At 26.5% G+C, this 23,477-nt stretch overlaps 2 protein-coding genes across 2 annotated transcripts; one reads left to right on the top strand and one right to left on the bottom strand.

Moving 5' to 3' along the window:
* Positions 1 to 1,519: 1,519 nt before the first annotated feature.
* Positions 1,520 to 19,235, bottom strand: LOC132949065 (3'-5' RNA helicase YTHDC2-like). The gene is made up of 23 exons (XM_061019824.1): positions 18,980 to 19,235; positions 18,749 to 18,834; positions 17,157 to 17,247; positions 15,633 to 15,820; positions 13,250 to 13,446; positions 12,958 to 13,124; positions 12,602 to 12,885; positions 12,476 to 12,530; positions 12,293 to 12,413; positions 11,745 to 11,888; positions 6,899 to 7,247; positions 6,715 to 6,839; positions 6,510 to 6,644; positions 6,187 to 6,375; positions 5,661 to 5,935; positions 5,486 to 5,600; positions 4,752 to 5,020; positions 4,481 to 4,686; positions 4,236 to 4,411; positions 3,027 to 3,141; positions 2,858 to 2,938; positions 2,742 to 2,798; positions 1,520 to 2,501 (listed from the first exon to the last, which is right to left on the bottom strand). Coding segments are annotated over exons 1-23 (3,513 nt in total). The 5' UTR covers positions 18,982 to 19,235; the 3' UTR covers positions 1,520 to 2,415.
* LOC132949067 (uncharacterized) lies at positions 8,461 to 9,772 on the top strand. Its single transcript, XM_061019828.1, has 2 exons — positions 8,461 to 9,150; positions 9,214 to 9,772. Exons 1-2 carry the CDS (start codon positions 8,613 to 8,615, stop codon positions 9,387 to 9,389), a joined length of 714 nt encoding a protein of 237 aa, XP_060875811.1. The 5' UTR covers positions 8,461 to 8,612; the 3' UTR covers positions 9,390 to 9,772.
* Positions 19,236 to 23,477: the final 4,242 nt, after the last annotated feature.

Genomic DNA, 23,477 nt, shown 5'->3' on the forward strand with positions numbered 1-23,477 from the left:
TACTACCAGAACGAGTGAACATCATGACTAGACATTTATAAGCATTGACAATGATCCAGGGGAGGGGGGCTAAGAGGCTTTAGCGACAATTGACAAGAACGATAGTTTGAAGTCGTAGTGTTTTTCTTTGTAAGTATTTACGCTTTTTTGAATTATATTATGATATATTAATTAATATTGTAATTAAAAATGAATGAATCTTTTGTTGTTTAATTTGCTCAAAGTATACAAATATAAATCAAGAATGTCTACAGTTATAATCAGGGCTCGGGACTCAAAGCATTTGCTTATTTTTATGGATTGACTTAAAATGTAGCAAAGTGCTATGGAAGTGTATGTCGCGTTACGACACGTTCAATTATGAAATTTGAAATGCTTTTTTCATCAATTTTTCAAAAAAAAATGCTTATTTCCAGTTTTTCTGGGTATTTTTGCTTTTATGGCCAGTTTTCTACCTTTTTTTTGATTTTTTTTACTGAAAAGTTGTTTTTGATAGAATTAAAATTAAATCATTTAATGCAATAATGACAATAAGATTTAATTAATTAATTTTTTTTTCAACTATTTATAAATATTGTTTACATTTTAACTTTCGGAAAATCTATAAATAATAATACAAATTGTCTCGAAAGCAGTTTGATTTTTTCTATAATATAAAGATTTATTTTTTTTTTTTTATTTTTTAGTTAGAAACTTTTCCTAATCATTATTTTTAGCACAGTTATACAAATTATGTCTATAGTATCTACTTTATCATGTAAAAAAAAATTGCTTGAATTTAAGTTTTTCAAATGCTTATTTGAGTGCTTGTAATGATGTTTTTAAGCACTTATTTTAATGATTTAAAGTGCTATAAGTCCCGAGCCCTGGTTATAATTAATATTAAAATGGTATGGTATGTATTATGTAATATTCAAAATCAACTGTTTGTAAATTAACAAAATATAATATTAATGAATTTATATGAACATTTAATATATATTTTACTCTTATATTAATTTTTCTCTACATTCAGACCTAAGACTAAAAACAGTAAGTGATAAATCTAAATGTTTCTATAAAAAATTTCACAACCACCAAGGTGCTCATTCGAATCTACTTATCAAAAATTCGGCCAGCGCTAACATACCTGGTAATCCTCCAAGACGCCTAAAGCGCAAGTGGTGTCGTGATTTGTTATATACAAAAAAAAAACATATATAAATGTATAAAACAAAAATAGTTAAATATAATAATTAAGTAACCATAGGAAGTGTCATAATTGGGTGGCTCCTTTCATCACAATAATGTTACCTGTCAATTGTACTTTTAGCCTATATTATTATTGTATCAATAATACAGATTGTATATTACTTGTAAAAATTAAAAACTCTTATATTTTATTTGTTTAAAAGCTACAGAGAGCTATCCAAAAGATGACATAGGAACTTGTTAGATATACAAAAATGTTTAAATATAAGTGGATTATTACAATTAATAAATAACTTTATTTTAAAGAGAAACAAACAAAGTAAAATATTTTTAACACATTAGTACTTTATTGATTCACTAAACAAACTTTTGCTTTGGTAATACTGTATACTGTACATATTAATAATAACATAATATTAAACGGATCATAATGATCATAGAATAATGCATTTTACATTTAAAATTTTAACAGAATTAAAAATGAATACTTTACATATCACAAAATACAAAATTTTCCAAAAACCCATAAAACACCAATATTAATAACAAGAAATACAAATTTAAATCCTTAAGTACTTTGAAAATATTTATCTCATATAATTTTAACTATAAGCTTTTGAGTTATTAAATATTAACACAATTAGAACAAGTTCAATTAAAAAATAATATTAACGATATCACATGTCAACTAGTAATAATAATACAAATACTACAAAAAATCTACATGTTTTGTAATGAAACATGTTTTTTAAATTAAATTCAAAAAATTATTAAAAAAATATCACCTCCCTTTAATTAGGACTAGTAGCAATTTAAAGGTATATTCAAATGATTTAATAATATTTAGAATATTAATAAATGTTATTTAACATAATAAACATTTCTCAAAGGAATTATACTGAAAATCTAAAAAATTTAATTAAAAATACATGATTTACAATGAATTAATTATATTTAATTACGAAAAGCAGCATATAAAACTAAGTACGAACTCATTAATTTTTATGGAGCATAGTTTTTCTTTATAAATATTTAAAACAATACAATTCATTACTTAAATGTATACATTTGGTTGTAATTAAGAAACTAAATAACAAAAGTATTTTACTTTAAATAAAATAACAATAAATTATTTTTGTTGAAAAAAAGTCTGCTTTAATGCAGGTTATAGTGAGGTTATATTTATTATAATACTGTTTTTAAATAAAAATTAAGTCTACGATATTACCATTTGTAGTTATTGTTAACCTGAGATGTACTTGGAGTTGAATAATTCTGTTGATAATGTCTATTACTTGAACCTCTAATATCTATAATCAAACAATTATTTTAACCACTAATAATTGTATTTAATAAAAATAAATATTGTATTTAATGGTATATGGAATCACAGACGCAACCAATTTTGATCTGATCTCCCCAACACACTTTGAAACCTAATTTTCCTCATAACTGGTGCAAGTCAGTCGCTGTGGTTCCGTTTTAATGCAAATAAATATAGTAAAAGTTGTTTAAGTTTTTTTTGTTTTAGAACAACAATGTTTACTTACTAGGCATGTTATAACTATTTCTACTTATTCTAAAACTTGAGCTGCTGTCTGTATAACCTGTTGATTTAAGTTGTTTTATTAAATGAAAATACAAAAATAAATAAATATAGTTTTACTTTTATTTTGAGAGTGCTGGCCATATGGATATTTGCGAAAAGAAGAAAATGAAGAATTATCATTATTCTTGCTATGACGACCTTATAAACAAAACAAATATATATATAGTAATAATTATATAAGATTTAGATGATTGCAATGATTTATGATACACTTTTAAAAGCTAACCTTTATTACTATTCTCTTTAGGACGTTTACCAACATCATCTGGAGCCTCCAATCCTACAGCGCTATCTTCTGCAGATAATATTTTAACAACTGATTGAACAACATTACTAAAGGACTATACAAGAAATTTAATATACACAAATATTAGAAATACATAATAGTAGGCTTCTTCAACGATATATTTTCGAATATCGATATCGTTTTGAATTGTACAGATATTAAATTGCGATATCGAAAAAAAAAATTAGGTATGATATATCGATATTCTGTTATCTATATAACTATCATAAAATATGTCAATATTCAAATACTCAATTGACAGGTACTAGGTACTAGGTAGTAACTAGCGGGTATTATATTAACAACTAGCCGACCCGTCACAGCTTCGCCCGTGATTGGTTGTTTATTTTGTTTTTGGACAATGATATGTATAATTTTTTATTTAAATTTTATCGTTTAATGTGATCGGCAAGTGAATATAAAAAACGGTTAATGAAAACGTATTGAAATGTTTCTAACGGTATTAATGGTATTAATTTTTATAGCACTTCATTACCCGTAAAAAAACGCAAATCTTAAAAAAATGATGATTGTTAATCTACTTTTGGGTGTAACATGCTGCAGCCTGCAGTAAGTGCAACTCAACCACCCCGGTAGGCAATCCGAGTACGTCGGATCGCGGACAAAGGCAACTCTTTCACCAATCACCTTGGTAGACAATTTTCAATAATTCGAATTGATCCAAGCTTGTACTTGATCTGCCCAAAAAACCAATGGCAACCGATAATAAACAAACACAAATAATTTCTACTGTTGACTGTAACCAATGGGAACTATTAATAAATAAAAATAAAATTTCCAATGTAAACTTCAATGTCCCTGTTTGAGCACCTCTTTAAAATGCGAATTTTGGCAAATCCTTTCTTATTGCACGGTGAAAACATGAGAAGAACCCCTATTCCAAATTTCAAGTCTGTACGTTGAGTAGTTTTTGAGATACAGTGATCAGTGAGTGAGTGGTATTTGGATTTTATAAGTATAGATTATATTATTCAAGAGCTTTGGCATTTATATCAGTTTAGCTTGCTGTACATCGATTATCGATATATTACAATTATCGATACGAAAATTTCTGAAAAAGTATCGAAATATCGATATTGTTGAAGAAGCCTACATAATTAATATAAATATATAAATTAATATAATTACACTATGTTGGGAGATCATTTTATTTTTAAGAAATTCACGGTAAGCTAGAGTTAGACATAACCGCATGTTTAAGACTTTTGCAATATCATCTGAGCTTCCAACAAAACTAGTCCAGCCATCCAAGTTTAATGTTCCTAATTTGTCTTCATTTTCTTCATCACTATCATCACTATCATCTATAATGATGAAAAGTTTGTTTTTAAAACCATTTTTAAAGTAACATCATATATGTATTTTTAATTTACCTGCAGTTTTAACAGAATCTTGAGGTAATTTCATAGCACTAGAAAAAAGTGCCACCGACATTGGTGATACTACTGTACAGTTTTTTATAAATTTTTTAGTATTGAAAGAACTCATTTCTTCAAATATTATCCATTCTGATGGTAAATCTTTCACATAATTTTCCCGTAAAACACTTGATCCGTGATAAATAACACTTTTTTCTGTCCTATTAAATTGCAAGACACCAAATTCATTATTGTTACTTAATTTATTATTAAATATAGTAATTACTTTGTTTTTAAAATTGGTCTTGGATTAGATTTATCTAGTTTAGCCAAATTTGGATACAATCCAGCTAATAAACAAGCTTTAACAGCAGCCCAATTATTCGAGTTGATATTTACATCTCTTATATCGTTAGGTCCAGCACGAGTCTGAATTAGCTCTAATGCTCTTAACTGACCTAATAATTGAGTTCTAGTTTGTGTAATTAATCCCATAATTGATTGTGAAACAAGGTTAAATAAATCACTATCAACCATATTTCCTTCATTAAATGCCTAAATAATACAACAAAAATAGTATATATATAGTATATACATAGTATATATATATATATATATATTCAGTTTATCTAAATAAAATTAATAAAAATGTATTAAACAATGTCTATTATTCTTGAAACTTATTAATGTGGTTGAAAAGACTGCGATCAGACTAATGACGTAATAGACTGGTGGTGTCAGAATAATAATAGATTTTAGAAATTCTTTCAATTTTTTAAGCAAATATCAAGTATTTTTAACTGTAAACAGTAGAAAATAAAACTATGAATTTCTAAAATGCATATTTACTAAAGCTATTATTTTATCTATTTTAAATATAATAAAGTTAAAAATTGCAGCCGATTTAGAATTTTAAGTTTTCCAAATATACGAAGAATAAACAATCAAGGAACTAAAATTTGAGATGCAATAATCAGTCCATCTGAACATATACTATATTATTAGTTTTATATTTCTTACTTGATATAGGCGCAAAAGAACTATATGATCACTCAAAGAATCACCGGCTAATTTCTTACGAATAGATCCTAACGAAGTCTTCATATTTACATTAAGAGTCAAGTTAAACGGTTCTCTGAAAATAATATATTACCATTATTACAAATACTATAAATTTTACAAAATTGTATCATACCTATTAGCTAAACAGCTAATAATAGTTAGTACAGGATCCAGGCATTTCAAAAATATAGCAAATACTAGTGATTTAGCATAATGAGATTCAATAGATAAATCTAACATAAAAAATCCAAGATCTGTTAAATCTTCATTCACATCCATTGCTTCTATTGTTTTTAGATATTCAAGAGCAGAAGTAACTGATAATGTCGGTGGTGGTTGTATAGCTGACGCTAAAAAGTCTACTACTCTCATATTATTGGAAATCACTTTTGCTAACATGCAAAGTTCCTACAAAATCGTTTTTGATGTTATATTAAACAGATACAAGAATTAATTTTCCAATAATATTAAAAACAAAAATATAGCTATGTATTATGTAAGTATACTTTATAATTAATATTGTTAAACATTAAGCCAGTCAATTGGATTTGAATTATTTTAGAAAGATGTTTGTTTTCTGTTCTATCTTTTCGAAAACATATTCAACAAATCATAATTTCTTATTTCAGTAAATTAAATGTACTTAAAAGTATATTTACTTGTAGAGGCATTCTAAGAATTTCAGGTACATCATGTGATGCCATGTGACTGTGATGTTCTCTCGTATAAAGACGATAACATTCGCCAGCACATAGTCTTCCAGCACGACCAGCTCTTTGTTTTGCACAACTTTGGGATATCCAATTTACATTCATACAACTAATACCATTAAAAGCATTGTAACCTTTCTAGATTATAAATATAAAATATTATTAACAAATTATAATTAAATCACTAAGCATATAAATAATAATAACTAAAGTTTTGATAATTTTAGTTAATAATTTATACTTAGTTATGTTGAAAATTAAATACAATTTACCTGTTTTACTCTCCCAGAATCAACCACGTATACAACATCATTGATTGTAACACTTGTTTCTACAATGTTAGTTGCTAATATAACTTTTTGGTGACCTTTAGGTGCAGGTTGAAAGACTCTGCGTTGATCAGATGTCTAAAAAAAAAAAATTAAATATAACTTAAAAAACTTAGAAATGTATTACTACTAAAATATAAAGTATTACCTGCATCATAGAATGTAACATGTAAATTGTAATTTTTAAGTTGTCTTTAGTAATAAGTTCTTCAACAATAACTTTATTAACCATAGACATATCTTCAAATCCAGGCAAAAAAACTAAAATAGAACCTACAAAAACACATTGTTAACTTTTTATTTTAAACTATCATATAACTAAGTTAAATTACCTGCGTTTTTTTTAAAAAGTATATGTTTTATAAGATAGGTTATTAAATATGCATCAATTATAATATTCGGAGGTAAACTTTTTTTATATAGTTCTAATCTTTCTTTAACTTCTACTTCATCTGAATTTTCGTTTTTCTGGATATCTGTTTGTGCAAGAATGCCTTTGCTGTTAATAATTAAATCTCTAGTATCAAATTGTTTAAATTCTGTTGCCCATGTAGCTGCATCCATATTGAATACCCTGGTTCGTATGTTTGGATTAGCACCCATGTTTAATAATGTAGTTACATAATCATTTAATCCATGAACTGCTACAAGCATTAACAAAGTTACACCAGTATCTGAATGCTATATCAAAATTAAATTAATTTAATTAGTCTTAGTATTTAGTTTTATAACTTTAATATAAATTAATTCATTAGTTTATAGTGTTATACTTAATTTATATTTACTTATTTATTATTATAGAATCAATTAATAAAAAAGTAAAATATTATGCTATTAATGAACACCAGTTTTGTTAGTTTTTAAGGATTTTATATTAACAAAATCCATTTTCAAATTTCAAGATTCAACATGTTATTGTCTGACAATATTGAACAGATTTATAGGCATAGGTTGATAAAATATATTGGGAGAGCGGAGGGCAAGCACCACTATACATTTCTAATGTGCCATGGTCAGTAGAAAAACATATTATGAGAAATCTAGTATTAATTTTTCAAATCTAAGATATAAAAAGAAAAATTTTTATGAATCTACAATAAAATAATCTTAACATTTTCGAGATTTTGATGATTTTTCAAGAAAAATATTGTGACTATGTATTTTCAATATTTTTTTAGATAACATATAAACATTAGGGTGGTCCTTACTTATAAGAGAAGAAAAAAAAAATTGTTTTTTTTTATGCAGGACCCTACCATTTTTTAAATTGTTACGAGAAAATAATTTGTGGTGAATTGGGTTATGATGACTTATGTCCTTCCCATGCCGCAAGAGGGGTGAAAAATGATCAAAGAGGGTAGTTTTATGGTTTTTCCGATTTAACTCAAAAACTATTGACTTTTTCGTAAAAATGTATAGAGCTTTTTTTATAGCCTTATTTACTTTCTATAAAAAAGTATAAATTAAAATTTCTTGTAAATCTAGTATTTCTGCACGAAAATAGCAAAATGTAATTTATTTGAATCATTAGGTACAATTGATTTTATTACGGTTATTTTATTATATTTTTTAATTATTTAAGTATACCATTAAATATCTTAAAGAAATGTATGTAACATTTAATTTTCTAAAAAAAATGTTATTTATAAGTTTTTATTGGATCAGCTAGTTCAATGTTATACATGAATGTATGTAATTTTAAGCTAAAACGAAACAAACAATTACCGCTGTCACGATCTCGTGTATTTGATATTGCCAATCTACAGTTATTATTATTATTACCCAATAGACATTTTTATCTCTAAATAGTAAAGAATAATCTAATAATATAAAATAATCAGTGAATCAGAATATTGTTATCGAATAATCACTAGCGATTATTAGCTATATAATTCGTTTACAATCGGCAATCGACTGCGCACGCCGCACAGCTTATGCCATAAATTGTTATCTTAGTTTTATTTGATGTAATTTGTAGACGATCACTATTAGTGTGTTAGTTGTCAATAAGTTTTTGGTGGACGATATTGTGTCAAATAACATAAAATGCGGCGACAAAATATTCATTTAATCGGTTCAACAAAAAATCAAATATTAGGTAGCAAACTTCCTTCATTAAGGGACTGCTTGAAAGTATTATTTTATAATATGAGATTCATAAATATGACTCTATCAGAAAGTTCCAATTTGGTAATCGATGAATGTATAATTTTCTGGAAAAAGGCCCGTATCCCAACAAAAGATAAAGCTGATTGTGTGAAGAATTTAAAAAAAAAATACGAATTATGGCGCAATCTTGAAAAGAGTAAACATCGCGAAAATGAAAGTTACAAATCAAAAGTTCAAGAGTTTAAAGAAGATTTGGATAAACTATTCGACATAGCTCATTCTAATGCTTTAAAATTAATGAAAATTGAGGTCGACAAAGCATTTTTAATTGCTCAGCGAAATCCCGGTCGTCCAGGTTGCATGTTAGGAGTAGATATGAATCAAACAAATAAAGAAAAAAGAAAAAATGTAAGAATAGAAACGGAAATTGCAAAAAAAAAGAAATACAATTCTCAAATTTCAGAATCCGCCACAGGTAATTATTAATTAAAATTCCTTAAAAATGACTTATAAAATTATTTAAGTATAAATATTTTAGTTGAGATACCAACATATTATTCAAGTTCAGATGAATCCGAAAATGTTAGCGAGGAAAGTGATGTTCATTCAGATAACCGTTGTCCTGGCCCATCTGGATCCAAAAGGGCCAATAAATCAATAATGACACCACGGCTTTGTGCAGCATTAGATAAGTGCAAGGTAAGTAAATATTGATGTAGGTAAATTAATATTATATATTTATGGTTTTGGTTACGCGACCTTAAAAAAAACGTTATTATGCAACACATTAACAACTGTATTTTAAGATTTTGATTCAATATTATTGAGATTAGGTCAGGTTAGGTCAGCCGTAAAATAGTATTTGGGACATATGTGTTAAACATACAAATTCAATATTAGTTTAAAACAATTTTTCTAGATAAACGTATTGAATTTATATTTTTTTATATTTTCAAGGTTAGTGATCGGGATGCTGTACATTTATTGTCAGCATTTATTGAAAGTGTTTCTTTGGACCCGGCTCTTTTTGTAATCAACCGAACATCTATAAAAAATGCACGACAAAGTGTTAGAGAAGAAAACGCGGAAAATGTGCGGTCAGATTTTTTAAATTTGAATGTAGATTTTGCCATTGTTCACTGGGATGGTAAAATACTTCCCGTTTTTGGAGGATACGGAAAAGTCGATCGTTTGCCTATAATTGTAACAGGTCCTAATTTTGAGCAACTTCTTGGCGTTCCCCAAATCCCATCTGGTACAGGATTAGAAATGTCATCTGCTATATTCGATACTCTTGAAAAATGGTCATTACTTGATAAAGTTCAGGGATTTGTATTTGACACGACGTCTTCAAATACAGGGAGACTCAATGGAGCTTGTGCTCTGCTAGAACAACGACTGGGAAGAGATGTTCTTCACTTAGCATGTCGTCATCATATTTTTGAGTTGATTCTTCAAGCAGCTATAGTTGAATCAAAGTTACATATATCATCCGGACCGGATATTGCAGTTTTTAAGCGTTTTAAGAATGCATGGAATGGAATAAACACCAAAAATATTTTTGTATGGAGCTCAGATGAAAAATTAAAAAATATTTTGTCACCAGTGCGTCAAAATATTTTGTCTTTTTGTTTGAAAATGCTAGAAGAAAAACAACCAAGAGATGACTATGAAGAATTTTTAAAACTTGTAATTATTACACTTGGTGAAACACCACCAGGTGGAATAATAATTCGTAAGCCTGGTGCATGTCATCAAGCAAGGTGGATGGCTAAAGCAATTTATTGTTTGAAGATCTTTTTGCTAAGATTAGAATTTAAGTTGACAAAAACCGAAGAAAATGCAATCTGCCGAGTCTCTGCGTTCATTATAAAAATTTATATCAAGTCATGGTTTACGGCAACGAATGTAAGTGAGGCCCCTTTAAACGATATTGATTTAATAGGTAGATTATTTGAATATTCGATTGATGATGAGCATATAGCTACATCATGCTTAAAAAAGTTTTTAAACCATTTATGGTATCTCAGTAACGAGTGTATGGCATTTTCTATTTTTGATGAACGAATATCCACTGAAAACAGAAGACTGATTGCAATAAAACTCAGAGAGTATGAAAACATGAATCAACTATGTGAAGAACTAGTGGAAGAAGAAAATGTTCAATATAAATTAGTTTTAAAAATAGAAAATGTTAGGGACTTTTTAACAAAAAAGTTCCCGGAATATTTATTAAATCACCAGTCTCCAAAATTATTTAAAAGACTTGGAATAAACACATCGTTTTTGGAAATTGATCCAATTGACTGGAAGAACAATATATATTATCAATTTGGAAAGAAAGTGGTTGATGGATTGCATATAGTGAACGACACTGCTGAAAGGGGCGTGAAGCTCACGGAAGAGTTTAACGAAAAATTCACTAAAAATGAAAAACAAAAACAATGTTTACTACAAGTTAGTATAATAAACAAAACTTTTAAAAAATATAAACAATTTTAAATTTTTTTTTTAGGTTATACAAAAATACAGAAAAACGTATCCAGAATGCTCGAAAAAGTCCATGAAGGTTCAATTTCCATAACTTTAATGTATATTTTATATATATTGTATATATTTATGTAAGACATTGAATTGTATACTTGAATAATTAAAAAATATAACAAAATAAAGGTAATAAAATCAATTTTACCTAATGATTCAAATAAATTACATTTTGCTATTTTCGTGCAGAAATACTAGGTTTACAAGAAATTTTAATGTATACTTTTTTATAGAAAGTAATTAAGGCTATAAAAAATGTTCTATAAGTTTTTACGAAAAAGTCAATGGTTTTTAAGTTAAATCAGAAAAACTGTAAAACTACCCTCTTTGATCATTTTTCACCCCTCTTGCGGCACGGGAAGGATATAAGTCATCATAACCCAATTCACCACAAATTATTTTCTCATAACACTTAAAAAAATGGGAGGGTCCTGCATCAACATTTTTTAATTTAAAAAATAAGGACCACCCTAATAAACATGTGAAGTACTTAATATTGAATAATAAAAAAATAAATAAAAATACTTGATAATCTACTGGGATTCCTTCTGACATAATGTAATAAATCATTCTATCAATTTGCTCAATTTCAGCATTGAACCAAATTTGATGCATACAATCATCTAATTCTGATTTTAACCATTCTTGATCAGGCATCAGTGTAGTAATCTAATAAGAAAAAAAATTATGTTAAAATACATTATAATTATAAATATCAGGCTTCTTCAACAATATCAATATCGCAAACTTTTAAATTTAGATATCCATACTCAAAATATACTGTACAATATTGAATAATTGTAATCAAAATTTATTTTTAATTTTTAATTGATGGCCCACTGTCTTTTGGTTTTCAAGTTATCAGGTTTCTGATAACCTGTTTTTAACACCAATAAACTTATACAATTTATTTTAAAAACATTTTGTTTACTAGTCATAGAGATATCTTTTATATTTTTTTTCTTTTCCATAACACGATTTAATATTGCACAAAACAAAACAATATCGATATTCAAAAATATATCGTTGAAGAAGCTTAATAAATATATATATATATTTATTCTATTTAGTACTGGTTCTATAAGGTTCATATTCTGAACAGCTTCAACAGTTCTTTCTACAATATCATTATCCCAATAACCAATTTTAGTTTTATTTTTTATTCTTGACATTGATGGAGACTCGTATTTAATTCTATAAAACAAAAATCATGTTATTGGATAAAAAAATTAAAATTAAAATATTATTGTATTTACGTGTCCAAAATGTCCTCTAAAAAGTAATCTTGTACTGGGAAAATTTTCCCTTCCACTAAAAATATAATACATATTATATTAATATAAATATTAACTTTGGAAATACTTTAGTATTTTGATATTTACCTTTCAATACAGGACAGTTATTAAAATAATTAGAAAATAAGTGTATATCTGCTGTAGCTGACATTAAAATAAGTTTCAAATGATTATATTTTGGTAAAATCATACGTAAAGCTATAAGAAGAAAATCCACATGTTTATCACGCTCATGTACTTCATCAACTATTACGTGGGAAACATTCATCAACATTCCTTTGTTGGGTTCATTGTCTTTTTGATGCCGATCCATAAGTGTCCTTGTCAATACACCAGTTGTGCAATATATAATTGTTGTATCTTGACTAACACTACATTTATAATTGTACAAGTTTAAATATTAATAACATGATCTATATTAAGAATGTAAATTATTATATTACCAGCTTTCAAGTCTAACTTGATATCCAGTACTCATTCCAATACTTTCTCCACGCTCATTAGACACTCTATCAGCCATTGATATGGCTGCAATCCTTCTTGGTTGACAACATATAACCCGGCATGGTTTATTTTTTGCAGCACTATCATCTATTATGAACTGTGGGATCTAGAAAGAAAATATATTGAACACTTCTCATTATATAAAATACAAATAATGCTGTATAATCATGGAAGTAAATATTATAAATATGACAGTTGACATAATTTATAAAACATTTCAATTGTTCTTACTTGAGTGGTTTTTCCAGATCCAGTCTCAGCTGTAATGATTACTACAGGATTATTTTCAATTGCGTGAGTTATTTGTTCTTTTTTTGCCCATATTGGTAAAGACTTTCTCATTTGTAATAAATCTTCATCAACAGCAAAACGAGGTATAGACATAGGCTTATCACACATAAGTGGAAGATTCCGTTTACAATTTGCCACTAAATATGTATGTAAAAATAAAATAAAGAATACAAGACATTTGTTAATTAATTAATTTTAAACATAATAGATAAATAACATAAAATATGTATTTATTTTATTTAACATAACAAAAACTATACTTAAGTTTAACCCTGGAGCACACGCTTTACGGTATAAAAGACAGAGCTTTTAAAAATTTGTTCGTTGTTTCAAAAATTCAAAATATTTACATCATCTAACCTAAGTACGTTCTAATTAGGTGATAGACTGATATTAGATACGACACACAACTGTATACCATCTGATGTCAGTAATATAGAAGTGTTCAAAGTTCATTACCAGACATTACCTATTAATATACGGTCAAAAAGACAGTGTGCGTGATCGTAAAAAAAATATCAATTATGGGTTATTTTTAAATTGTTTCTAATAATTGCTGCTCGATAAACAAAATTGATACTTATGATATTTTTATTGTGACTGGTGATATTATTACTAGTTGACTATGATGTTCGCCATACTGTGTGTAACTAAAAAGACAGTGTGTATGTATTCTCATGAATATTTTAAATGAGTATGATCTAGGGTTAAATTTATATTTAATTAAAGCTTATAGGATGTAATTAAATTTAAGAAATAAATATTAATGGGGGCCCTATTTAATTAGGTACCTTACAGATTTTTTATTCTATACATTTTGATATGTACCATCTACATTTATTAAGAGGACATTAACCCCCGCATGTGTTGTCTTCTTTTTACACATATACAACATAGACAGTCTGAGTAGAACTCGCTCAATTTTGATTCTAGAGTAAAAATACTTATTATAAAATTGAATTGTGACAATATTTTTTAGGGCAAGTTGTTGAGTGTTTTCCATCATCCCCAAAATAACGTTCATTATGTTGTTTAAAAATAGCAAAAATTTCAATATTTTTAAAAAAAAAACCACCGTCTTGCCCTCCAAAATATCTTTTAATTTTGTAATAGGTATTTTTATTCTAATAGCAAAATTGAGCAAGTTCTACTCAAACTGCGTAAACACATTTTGTCTATGTCGTGCGTGTGTAAGACAGAGTCAAGACAAGCAGGTGTGACATCCTCCTAAGTCAAATATTTAAGTACATATTGCAAGGTTTTGCACTTAACTTTAACACTCAACCTCTCCTAGGTTATGGCGCACATCGGCACTGGTTCAAACCTTGGTTTACAGGCGGCATTTTTCTTCGGGAAAGTCACGGTGTCCAGAGAACAAGTACCGCCATCCCTCACCTGGGCATGGCAGATACCTACGGGTGCCCACTTGAAAATCTTCCAAAACTACACACACGTGTTTACCAACCAACAGTACCCTCCGATACAAAGAAACAAAGAGCTAATGGCCATAGTTACCGGGCTCAATGATCAATCAAAAAAAAATTGTTTCTTAACTTAACCAGAAAATTGAAGAATATCACAGAAAATATTCAATCAGAATTGCAAAATTATGTACAAACCATATACATAATTTATAGAAATTATAAAAATAAATTTCCGAAAATTATTTTGAACATTGTTACATTTTATTATGTTAACATTGCTGGATTCTAAAAGTAAGGTTTTTATATTAAAACCTAAGATTTTAATTTTATTTGAAAAATAAGAAAACCATCATATTTTGCAAATATTTCAAACATTAGTCTGCACCTAAAAAGGTTGAGTAACACCTTCCATATTTTACCTCAATTACTTTTTTTATTCATTTTAACAAACCTAGATGAACTATAAAAATTAAATAGGTGTACCAAATAGGAATATTAAACATTCTGTTTTACTTGTTATTAATGCAGTCCTTGATATTCCAGAATTCATACTAAGCTATGAACATTTTTAGGTACAAAGTATAAATGATAAAAATATTAAAATTATATGTAGTAATTAATTGTTTATAAGTATATTACTCATAAACTGAGTAACATTATAATTTATCATAGACCATTATTATGAACCTATACTCTGTTCCAAAAGAGAACGGTCAGTTTTCGTGCATACAACTTACGGCTGCGGCAGTGCTAAGGCCAAACTTTGTTGACGATTGTTGGCTAGGAAGGTGAGGAGAAGTTTGGCCTTTGCACTGCTGTAGCCATCAGTTGTATGCGCGAAAAGTGACCATTCTCTTTTGTAACAGAGTATAAATTAGAAATTAACCATTTTTACTTACCCGCCATTCGTCGATATGGTTTCATAGGATTAGGAAGTAATTCATCATACATTTGTTTAGTAATAGGAACATGATCACAAATTTTTTTTATTATATCATTTGAAGTCACAGATACTTCTATACTACAAGCCTTATTATTAACTTTTTTTTTATCCATTTGAATAGTTATTGATCGGTGATCTGGTTTTCTGAAATCGAAAAAAAAAATACGAATATTATAATTATATACTATTATACATGCACATTTTAACTTTCAGATTAAAAACAAACAATGCAATTAATATGATTTAAATTTAATAGATATTAGTAGAAATTTAAAGATTCATTTGTTAAATAGTAATATAATACAGAAAAATATAATTTTTGAACAAATTTGAACCTTAAATAACATAACTTTTGTCAAATTACATCAATGTTATGAAAGAGTGTTGCACTGTTTAATTTAGAATATATTATCACTAATTTATAAATAACTAATTCCTGTTAAACTTTTATAACAGAAAAAAGGTATTTACCATTTAATTCAAAGAAACAAGGGATATGGATGAGCCAGTGGTTTCTAAAATTGTGTACTAATGTCAAATGTATCAATAAATTGTTATAAAAACATGTTAAACACTAATTTCAAATCACACAAATTTACTTTTTTAGTTAAATAATAATTCATTAAATAATTAAATAACAAAATACAGTTGTAAAAACTACAAAGTACAACTTAAATTACCATTCACCTTAGATCATATACTATAGATGGAGCTTTGCCTATCTTGCCCATTCACAATTTTAAGCACATATAAGAGACAAGTATCTGAAGGAGACGCTTGATGTGCACATGCGTTAGGGAATCGTCACATATTTAGCTGCTGGTTTATATTTATATATGTATATATCAATTCACATATTACATAAATATGCAGCATTTCTCATTACACATACGCAGTTGTCTTCGCACATCAAGCATCTCCGCCAGAGACTTGTCGCTTATATATACTTCAAGTTATCAGGACATGGTCTATCCATGCTATATGATCAAAGCTATTCACTTATTTTTTTTAAATGTTTATTTGGAGTATTTTGTCTATGATATGGATATTATATTATATAACATTATGTAATTTTTTTTTAAATGTTTCAAGAATATAAATTTGCTAAACTATACTATGTTTACAATTATATATTTTTAAAAACTAATATTATTAAAATATATATTTAAATTGATAGGTACCATAAGTTTACAAACATACTGAAATTATTGGTCCCTTAATGTGTTACATTAAATTTGATATTATACTAAATTATAACTAATATACATTTTAAAACATTTTTTTCTTTAAATATACCGTAGAATAAAACGATGCTTCAATTAATACATTTGAGTACAGTTGTATTTTAGATATATAAAAAGGATGGAATAATTAAAAAATATTTTGTATTAAGTATTTAGATAGGTAAAGAAACAACTAAAACTTGAATATATTATTTTACATAATATAGATAATTATTTTCTAATGAAGTGATACTAACCCATAACTTTTAGATTTTAATCCAAGTTCAGCACTTTTTAAATGCAAGTATTTACGTTCTTCGGATGTCAATGATGATGGAAACGTATAAGCTAAAACAAATTAATGTATATTTTTAATTAACAATACTAACTATATTAAATTATTTGTTTTCATAAATTAAGAGAATCTAAAAAAAATAAAACAATAAGGGCTGTAGTTACAATGTCTGGTTAAAGTTCTTAACCGGACATTGTAAGAATGGCCCTAAGTTCATTAAGATATTAACTATAGAAATTATTAAGAATTCAACATACAATAAGTTTTAATCTAATATTAAAAAATAGTAAATGTTAGAATACTCAATAAATAATATAATATGGTATATTGATATATTATTTTAGATAAAACGTTTTAAATTTTGTATCAAATTATTCTTTAAAAAATTATTGAAAAGTTTACCTGAAAAAAAGTTAAAATATTTAAAATGTGAACTGAACTTACAGAATTAATAAAATGATAGAGAACAATAGCAATATTGTCATTAGAAGTTCCAAAGGAATAACATAGCATTTTTTTTTTTAATATTTATAATTTTTTGAAGCATGAACTTTTAATTGAAATTTAAATTGATTTAACTGAAATTTGAATTTTATTCTTAATGTATAATGATGTAACCATTATTATTCAATATAATATTATTATTTGGAGTATAAAGAACAACTTAAATAGTAATGAAGAATTAATAATAATAATATAAGCATATTTATAAGTACAACATGATAAGGGTTTAACCAGTTTGAAAAATAGTAAATAGCAAAACATAAATAAAATACATTTATATGTTATACGTTTTAACTATTCAAATTCTTATTTTTGGAATTTTTAAATATTAAAACCTTATTTTTAAGTTCTTTAGATTATTTGTACTAATTTGGAGTGTCCTGTGGAAAAACAAACTTCTGTTTTTCAAATGATAACTTAATTAACTGTTTATTTAGTAGAAAATGTTATTTAACATTTCCATATACCTAATCCAAAATTTGAACAAGTATTTTTTCAGTTATTAAAATATTAATACTAAGAATAATATTCCTAATAAAATAGATGTTATAACGGGATATAGTATTTAATATACTTGGATTTTTTTTTTTTTTTTAATTATAAATATTGATACATTAATATAAATTACTTAAATAGTAAAATAGTAAAATGTTCAAGCAACCATAGACCTCATATCTTACTAACTTATTATTATAAACCAATTATTCTTACTTCTTAGTACACAAAGTAAAGTAACTTAAAATCTACTTGTTCAAATTTTGATATTGATACATCAAAAAGGTTAAACAAAATTATCGACTAAATAATTTATAGGAGAAAAGGGAGGTTGTAATTTGAAAACAAAAGTATGTATCTCCACAGGAATCCTTAGTAGTACAAACAAATCTCAATTATAAAATATGGTTTTATAAGTACATAAAAAGTTCCAATGATCAGATTTTGAATAACTGCAACATTGAAAAAGAAAAAGGGGGTGAGCGTGCATCCTATACAATAAGTTATTACAAATCAAATCTGTATATGATTAATTAATTAGGTAGTTAAATTTACACTTTGTATCAGATGAAATGAATTTCTGCAATTGATGCAACAAGGAATCTCTACTATCTTGTGATAAATTTCTTATTGGAGGAGACCTAGAAATATCATAAAAGTACATATTAATCTCATATAATGAATAACAATATTATAGCAAATAAGCAATAAGTATAACGTAATAATAAACATGTATGTATTAAATAATAACGATTTTAATTCTACTAAAGGTAAATAAAATCATACATGGTAGCGAGGGTTATATTTTAACAAACTTTAAAAAATGATATCACTGAATATATGTAAACACGTATGAGTTTTGCGAACAAATTTCTGTATCTTAAATTAATCCATTACATTGTAATTAATTATACGATTGAAAAATCAACATTTTAGATTTTACAGAGCTTATATGTAATTTGTATCACAAAATAAACTTAATAAAATGATTTTAAAAACAAACGTTTCAAACCAAATCATGAAAACATTGAAGATTGAACCTGAAAAACCGCAAATACTACAAAATGCAGTGTAGGAGAACTTATGTTATAAGTTGGTGACATTGTATTTAGGTATCACAACCACGGTAAACTCAGGTGGAACCGTGGTTCAAAAAAAAATTTCGTGAATCGTAAATGATTTCCATTCTGACAATCTGATTCTGAGTATCTGACACAGATTTACAAGTAATCGTAGCGGTGGGAATTATCGTTCTTTTTGTGGAATCGTTCTAATCGGTACAGTTACTATAAACTATAATATAGTATATAGTACCGATTCGTCCGATTCCAAAATACTTGTTACATTCGTACAATCGGCACATTCTTTATTTAGTTACACTTGTGTCTTGTACTCACACTCGTGATCCGTATTGTTCCGCGCGGAACGATCATAGTACAAATTTAAATGGGTACTCGTTTTTGCAATGGATTTTTATGCTTCGTATGCCCATTATACACCAAATTCGGTACAGACTCGATGTCGGTATAGGGCTGATAGGGACCATTTTGTAGTAGTTGGTAACTTTGTACTGAATGTACCGATGGAACGAACGTGGAACTCGTTCCACCAATGTAATCGTCACATTGTACCAAATACAGCAGTAACGACTAACAACCCACCACTATTACACTAGTACTATAATTATCTTAAATCGCGATGAATATTAAATTTTCCATAATCTATTATATTTTGATTATTTTGAAGTAAAAATTATCTATAAATACAAAAATGTTGCACCATACTGTATATTGAGGAATATAATATGTGGGTTCTTTGCTATTGTTTTATTCTGTGCTATTATGTTCTAACTTCCAACATTCCCTACTATAACAGTAACATAATATTATGAAAAAATCTTTAGCTTATTTAAATATTTAATGTCTTATAGAAAAGATCACAGATACATTGTCATTACTTATTTGCGTAGCCATAATCATACCTAATAATATTTTATTATAAATCAACAAAATAACTATGAACATAGGATAACGTAATCTTTAGCAGGATAAAAGACTGCCCATGAATGTGGAGCGTGTTTACATTGTTTCCGAGTTTATAATTTGTAAGTTATAAAACAAGTGGGAGCTCGTAAAATAGTCGAAGATATTCTAGTTAAATTGTGTTGTTCAAAAACTGTTATGGTGTTTTTATATGAAAATTAAATATTTCAATATTAAATATTTAATAACAAATCGATAATGAATAATATTAAACAAATAACAAGATCTACATAACCTATATTATTGAAAAAAAAAAAATACAAGAGTTTAATAATTTATATTTTCCATCATTAATCTGTTCTACTTCTAATCCAAATCACCTAGAGTTAAAAATCTTTAATAAAAACCGAAATAACTGAATAAAAATAGTTGTAATGGCATTATTGATTTGGGCTATTCAAAGAGAAGAGATGGACCATGTTATTCTAAAGTCTGAACACTCTGAACTAGCAGTATTTTAAATAAATATAATTTACTGGAGAGTTAAATATGTTAAAATAGTTGTGATAATTTATTTTTTAATCTGTTACTATTTCACTCATAAAAATATAGTACATAAACATACATTTGAAATTATATGGTTAACATACAGACTGACAGCAAGGACCTGCTAGATGAAATAATTTTTGTTCTAATCAATATTTTAAATTTTAGATTCTGAGCGAAGCGATGAATGTATTGATTTTACAATGATGTGTGTTTTTTTTTTTTTTTTATTTTTTTTTTTTGTGTCTGTCATCACCTTTTAGGACAGTAAAAGTGCTTGGATTTCCTTCAACAGTAACTTTTCTGATAGTAAAATAAATCTAGTTGATACTTTGGGGGGTCAAAAGTAAAAATTTCCCAGTAGTTTTCAAAAGCGACGTGAAAAACAAAAGAAAAATTAAGTAAAAACGGGAATTTTTACGCAAAATCTGTTTTCGAGAAATTTGATTTGGTTTTTGGTGCAACTCTAAAACAAATGACCGTAGGGACATGAAATTTTGACTGAATGTTTATATTAGCATTTTCTATACACCATAACATTTTCCAAATATTTAGACTTATTTTGATCTGTTTACTGAATATTGTCAGTCTTCAATTTTTTAGTTTTTTTTAATAAAATTTTATCTGTTGAGTAAAATAAAGCTTGAAAATTTAATAGAAGCCTCCTAGGTTATTGTTTCATAGGCAGATGAAAAAAATTAAAAATCCTTAGTCACAGTTTTTATTTATAAGCATTTAAAGTTCAAATTTTGACAAAATACTGAAAAATCACGAAAATTAGCAAATTATTTTGAGTTGAGAATTCATAAAAATTTTTCTTTTTAAATCTAAGATTTGAAAATGTAATATAAGATTACTCATAATTTTGTCTACCTTTATCAAAAAAAAAAATGTCTACAAGAAACTTTTAATAGAAACATTAAATTTTTATGAGCGTCTGAAATTTATATTTTTATACAACATTTGATATTCACTTGATTTCTCATGTAACAATTTTCTTATTTTATTGTAATTGAAAAACGAATGACTGTAGATAATTGAAAATTTCACTGAATGTTTATATTAGCATTTTCTATACACCATAACATTTTGAAAATATTTAGACTTATTTTGAGCGGTTTACGGACATTGTCAGTTTTCAATTTTTTTAGTTTTTTTTTTCTATAAATATCAATAAAAATTGTTTTGTTGGGTAAAAAAGCGTGAAAATTTAGTATAAGGCTCCTGATATATCGTTCTAATAGCAGTTGAAAAATATTAAAAATACATAGGCACAATTTTTTTTATAAGCATTTAAAGTTCAAATTTTGACAACATTTATCAAATTTATAATTCATTAATTATTTTGTAGTTAAAAATGTATAAATTGTTTAACTTTTATGGGTAAGGATTGAAAATTTAAAACAAGGCTCCACGTAAATAGGTTATATATAAATTACTTTATTCACAATAATATCATCAAATATACTTGGTAATATCATAGGCTGACTGACCGTTTTTGCTCAGAATCGTTTTTCTTATACAATGATATTATATCATTGAATTCAAATTTAACACCATCCATTACAGTGACCCACTTGTAACCTACTGTACAGCAGAGCGACATCCACTTATCCACCTTTTTTTATATATAATTTAAAGACACTTGTGCTAGGTACATAAATGATATAATATTAAAAAAAATATATTTTAATTTTTTAATACTGTAAATAAAAAATTTTAAATATCATCTATTTAAAATTAAATTTTAAATATTTTTTTGAAAAATTCAAAATAGCCAATTTGTAAATCTAATTATGAGAACAATTTTAATGGTAAAAACATTTAACTAAGCCAAATAGTTAATTTCTTAGAATATTTTAAAATATCAATATTTTTTTGAGTAATTATTTAGAAAGTAATTCACAATTTTTGTTATAGGTACGTTTAATAAGTAGCATAATTTTTTTTTTTTTTACTCTATCATAAAAATCTATGGTTCTGATGGTTAGTGCCTATGTACTTCTTTTGGCCTGCTATAAGGCATATTAATTAATATTAATGTTCTTATGTTTTCCCCAAATAAGAGACATTTTATTAATTGCTTTTGGGTCACTTCAACTGAAAATTCTTTAATTTTATATAAACTTTAATTATTTATCCATATTAAAGATATGTATATTTTAGTTTATATAATAACATATTAATTTTTAAATAACACTGGTCTTTTGTTATGAATGGTTTTGCAGATGTATTTGAAATGGCTGTAAAAAAATTAAAAATCGCAGAAAACTATAGTCATTTAAATAACGATACTGATGTCAATAATGCCAAAAGTAAACGTCGAATTAGGGTAAAAAAAGTATGATTCTGACTCAAGCACTGAATCTCAGTCACAACTAAACCATCCAGTAAAAGTGTCATCTTCAAAGGGATTGAAGTATCCAAATCCTCCTAAACCTATCGGTATGAATAATATTATACATTTTATTTATCAATTAGTAATGATATTACTAATAGCTACACTAAAATATATTGTTATATTTGCATTAGTTAAATATTTATACAACTATGATAACCTCTTAAATTTTTATATTTCACCATCATCTGCAAGTACATTGAAAAATACCAGAAAATGAAATTCAATAATAGCTTATTTTATTCAATTTAATATAGAAAGTGTATAATTATAATGTTAGTATTGGACTTGCATGATTTGAATACCAACATTTCCTAACATGCTCACTTGTTTTATTTTATTTATTTACATATTATAG

The sequence above is a fragment of the Metopolophium dirhodum genome, chromosome 7, assembly GCF_019925205.1.
Source record: "Metopolophium dirhodum isolate CAU chromosome 7, ASM1992520v1, whole genome shotgun sequence".
Taxonomy (NCBI): domain Eukaryota; kingdom Metazoa; phylum Arthropoda; class Insecta; order Hemiptera; family Aphididae; genus Metopolophium; species Metopolophium dirhodum.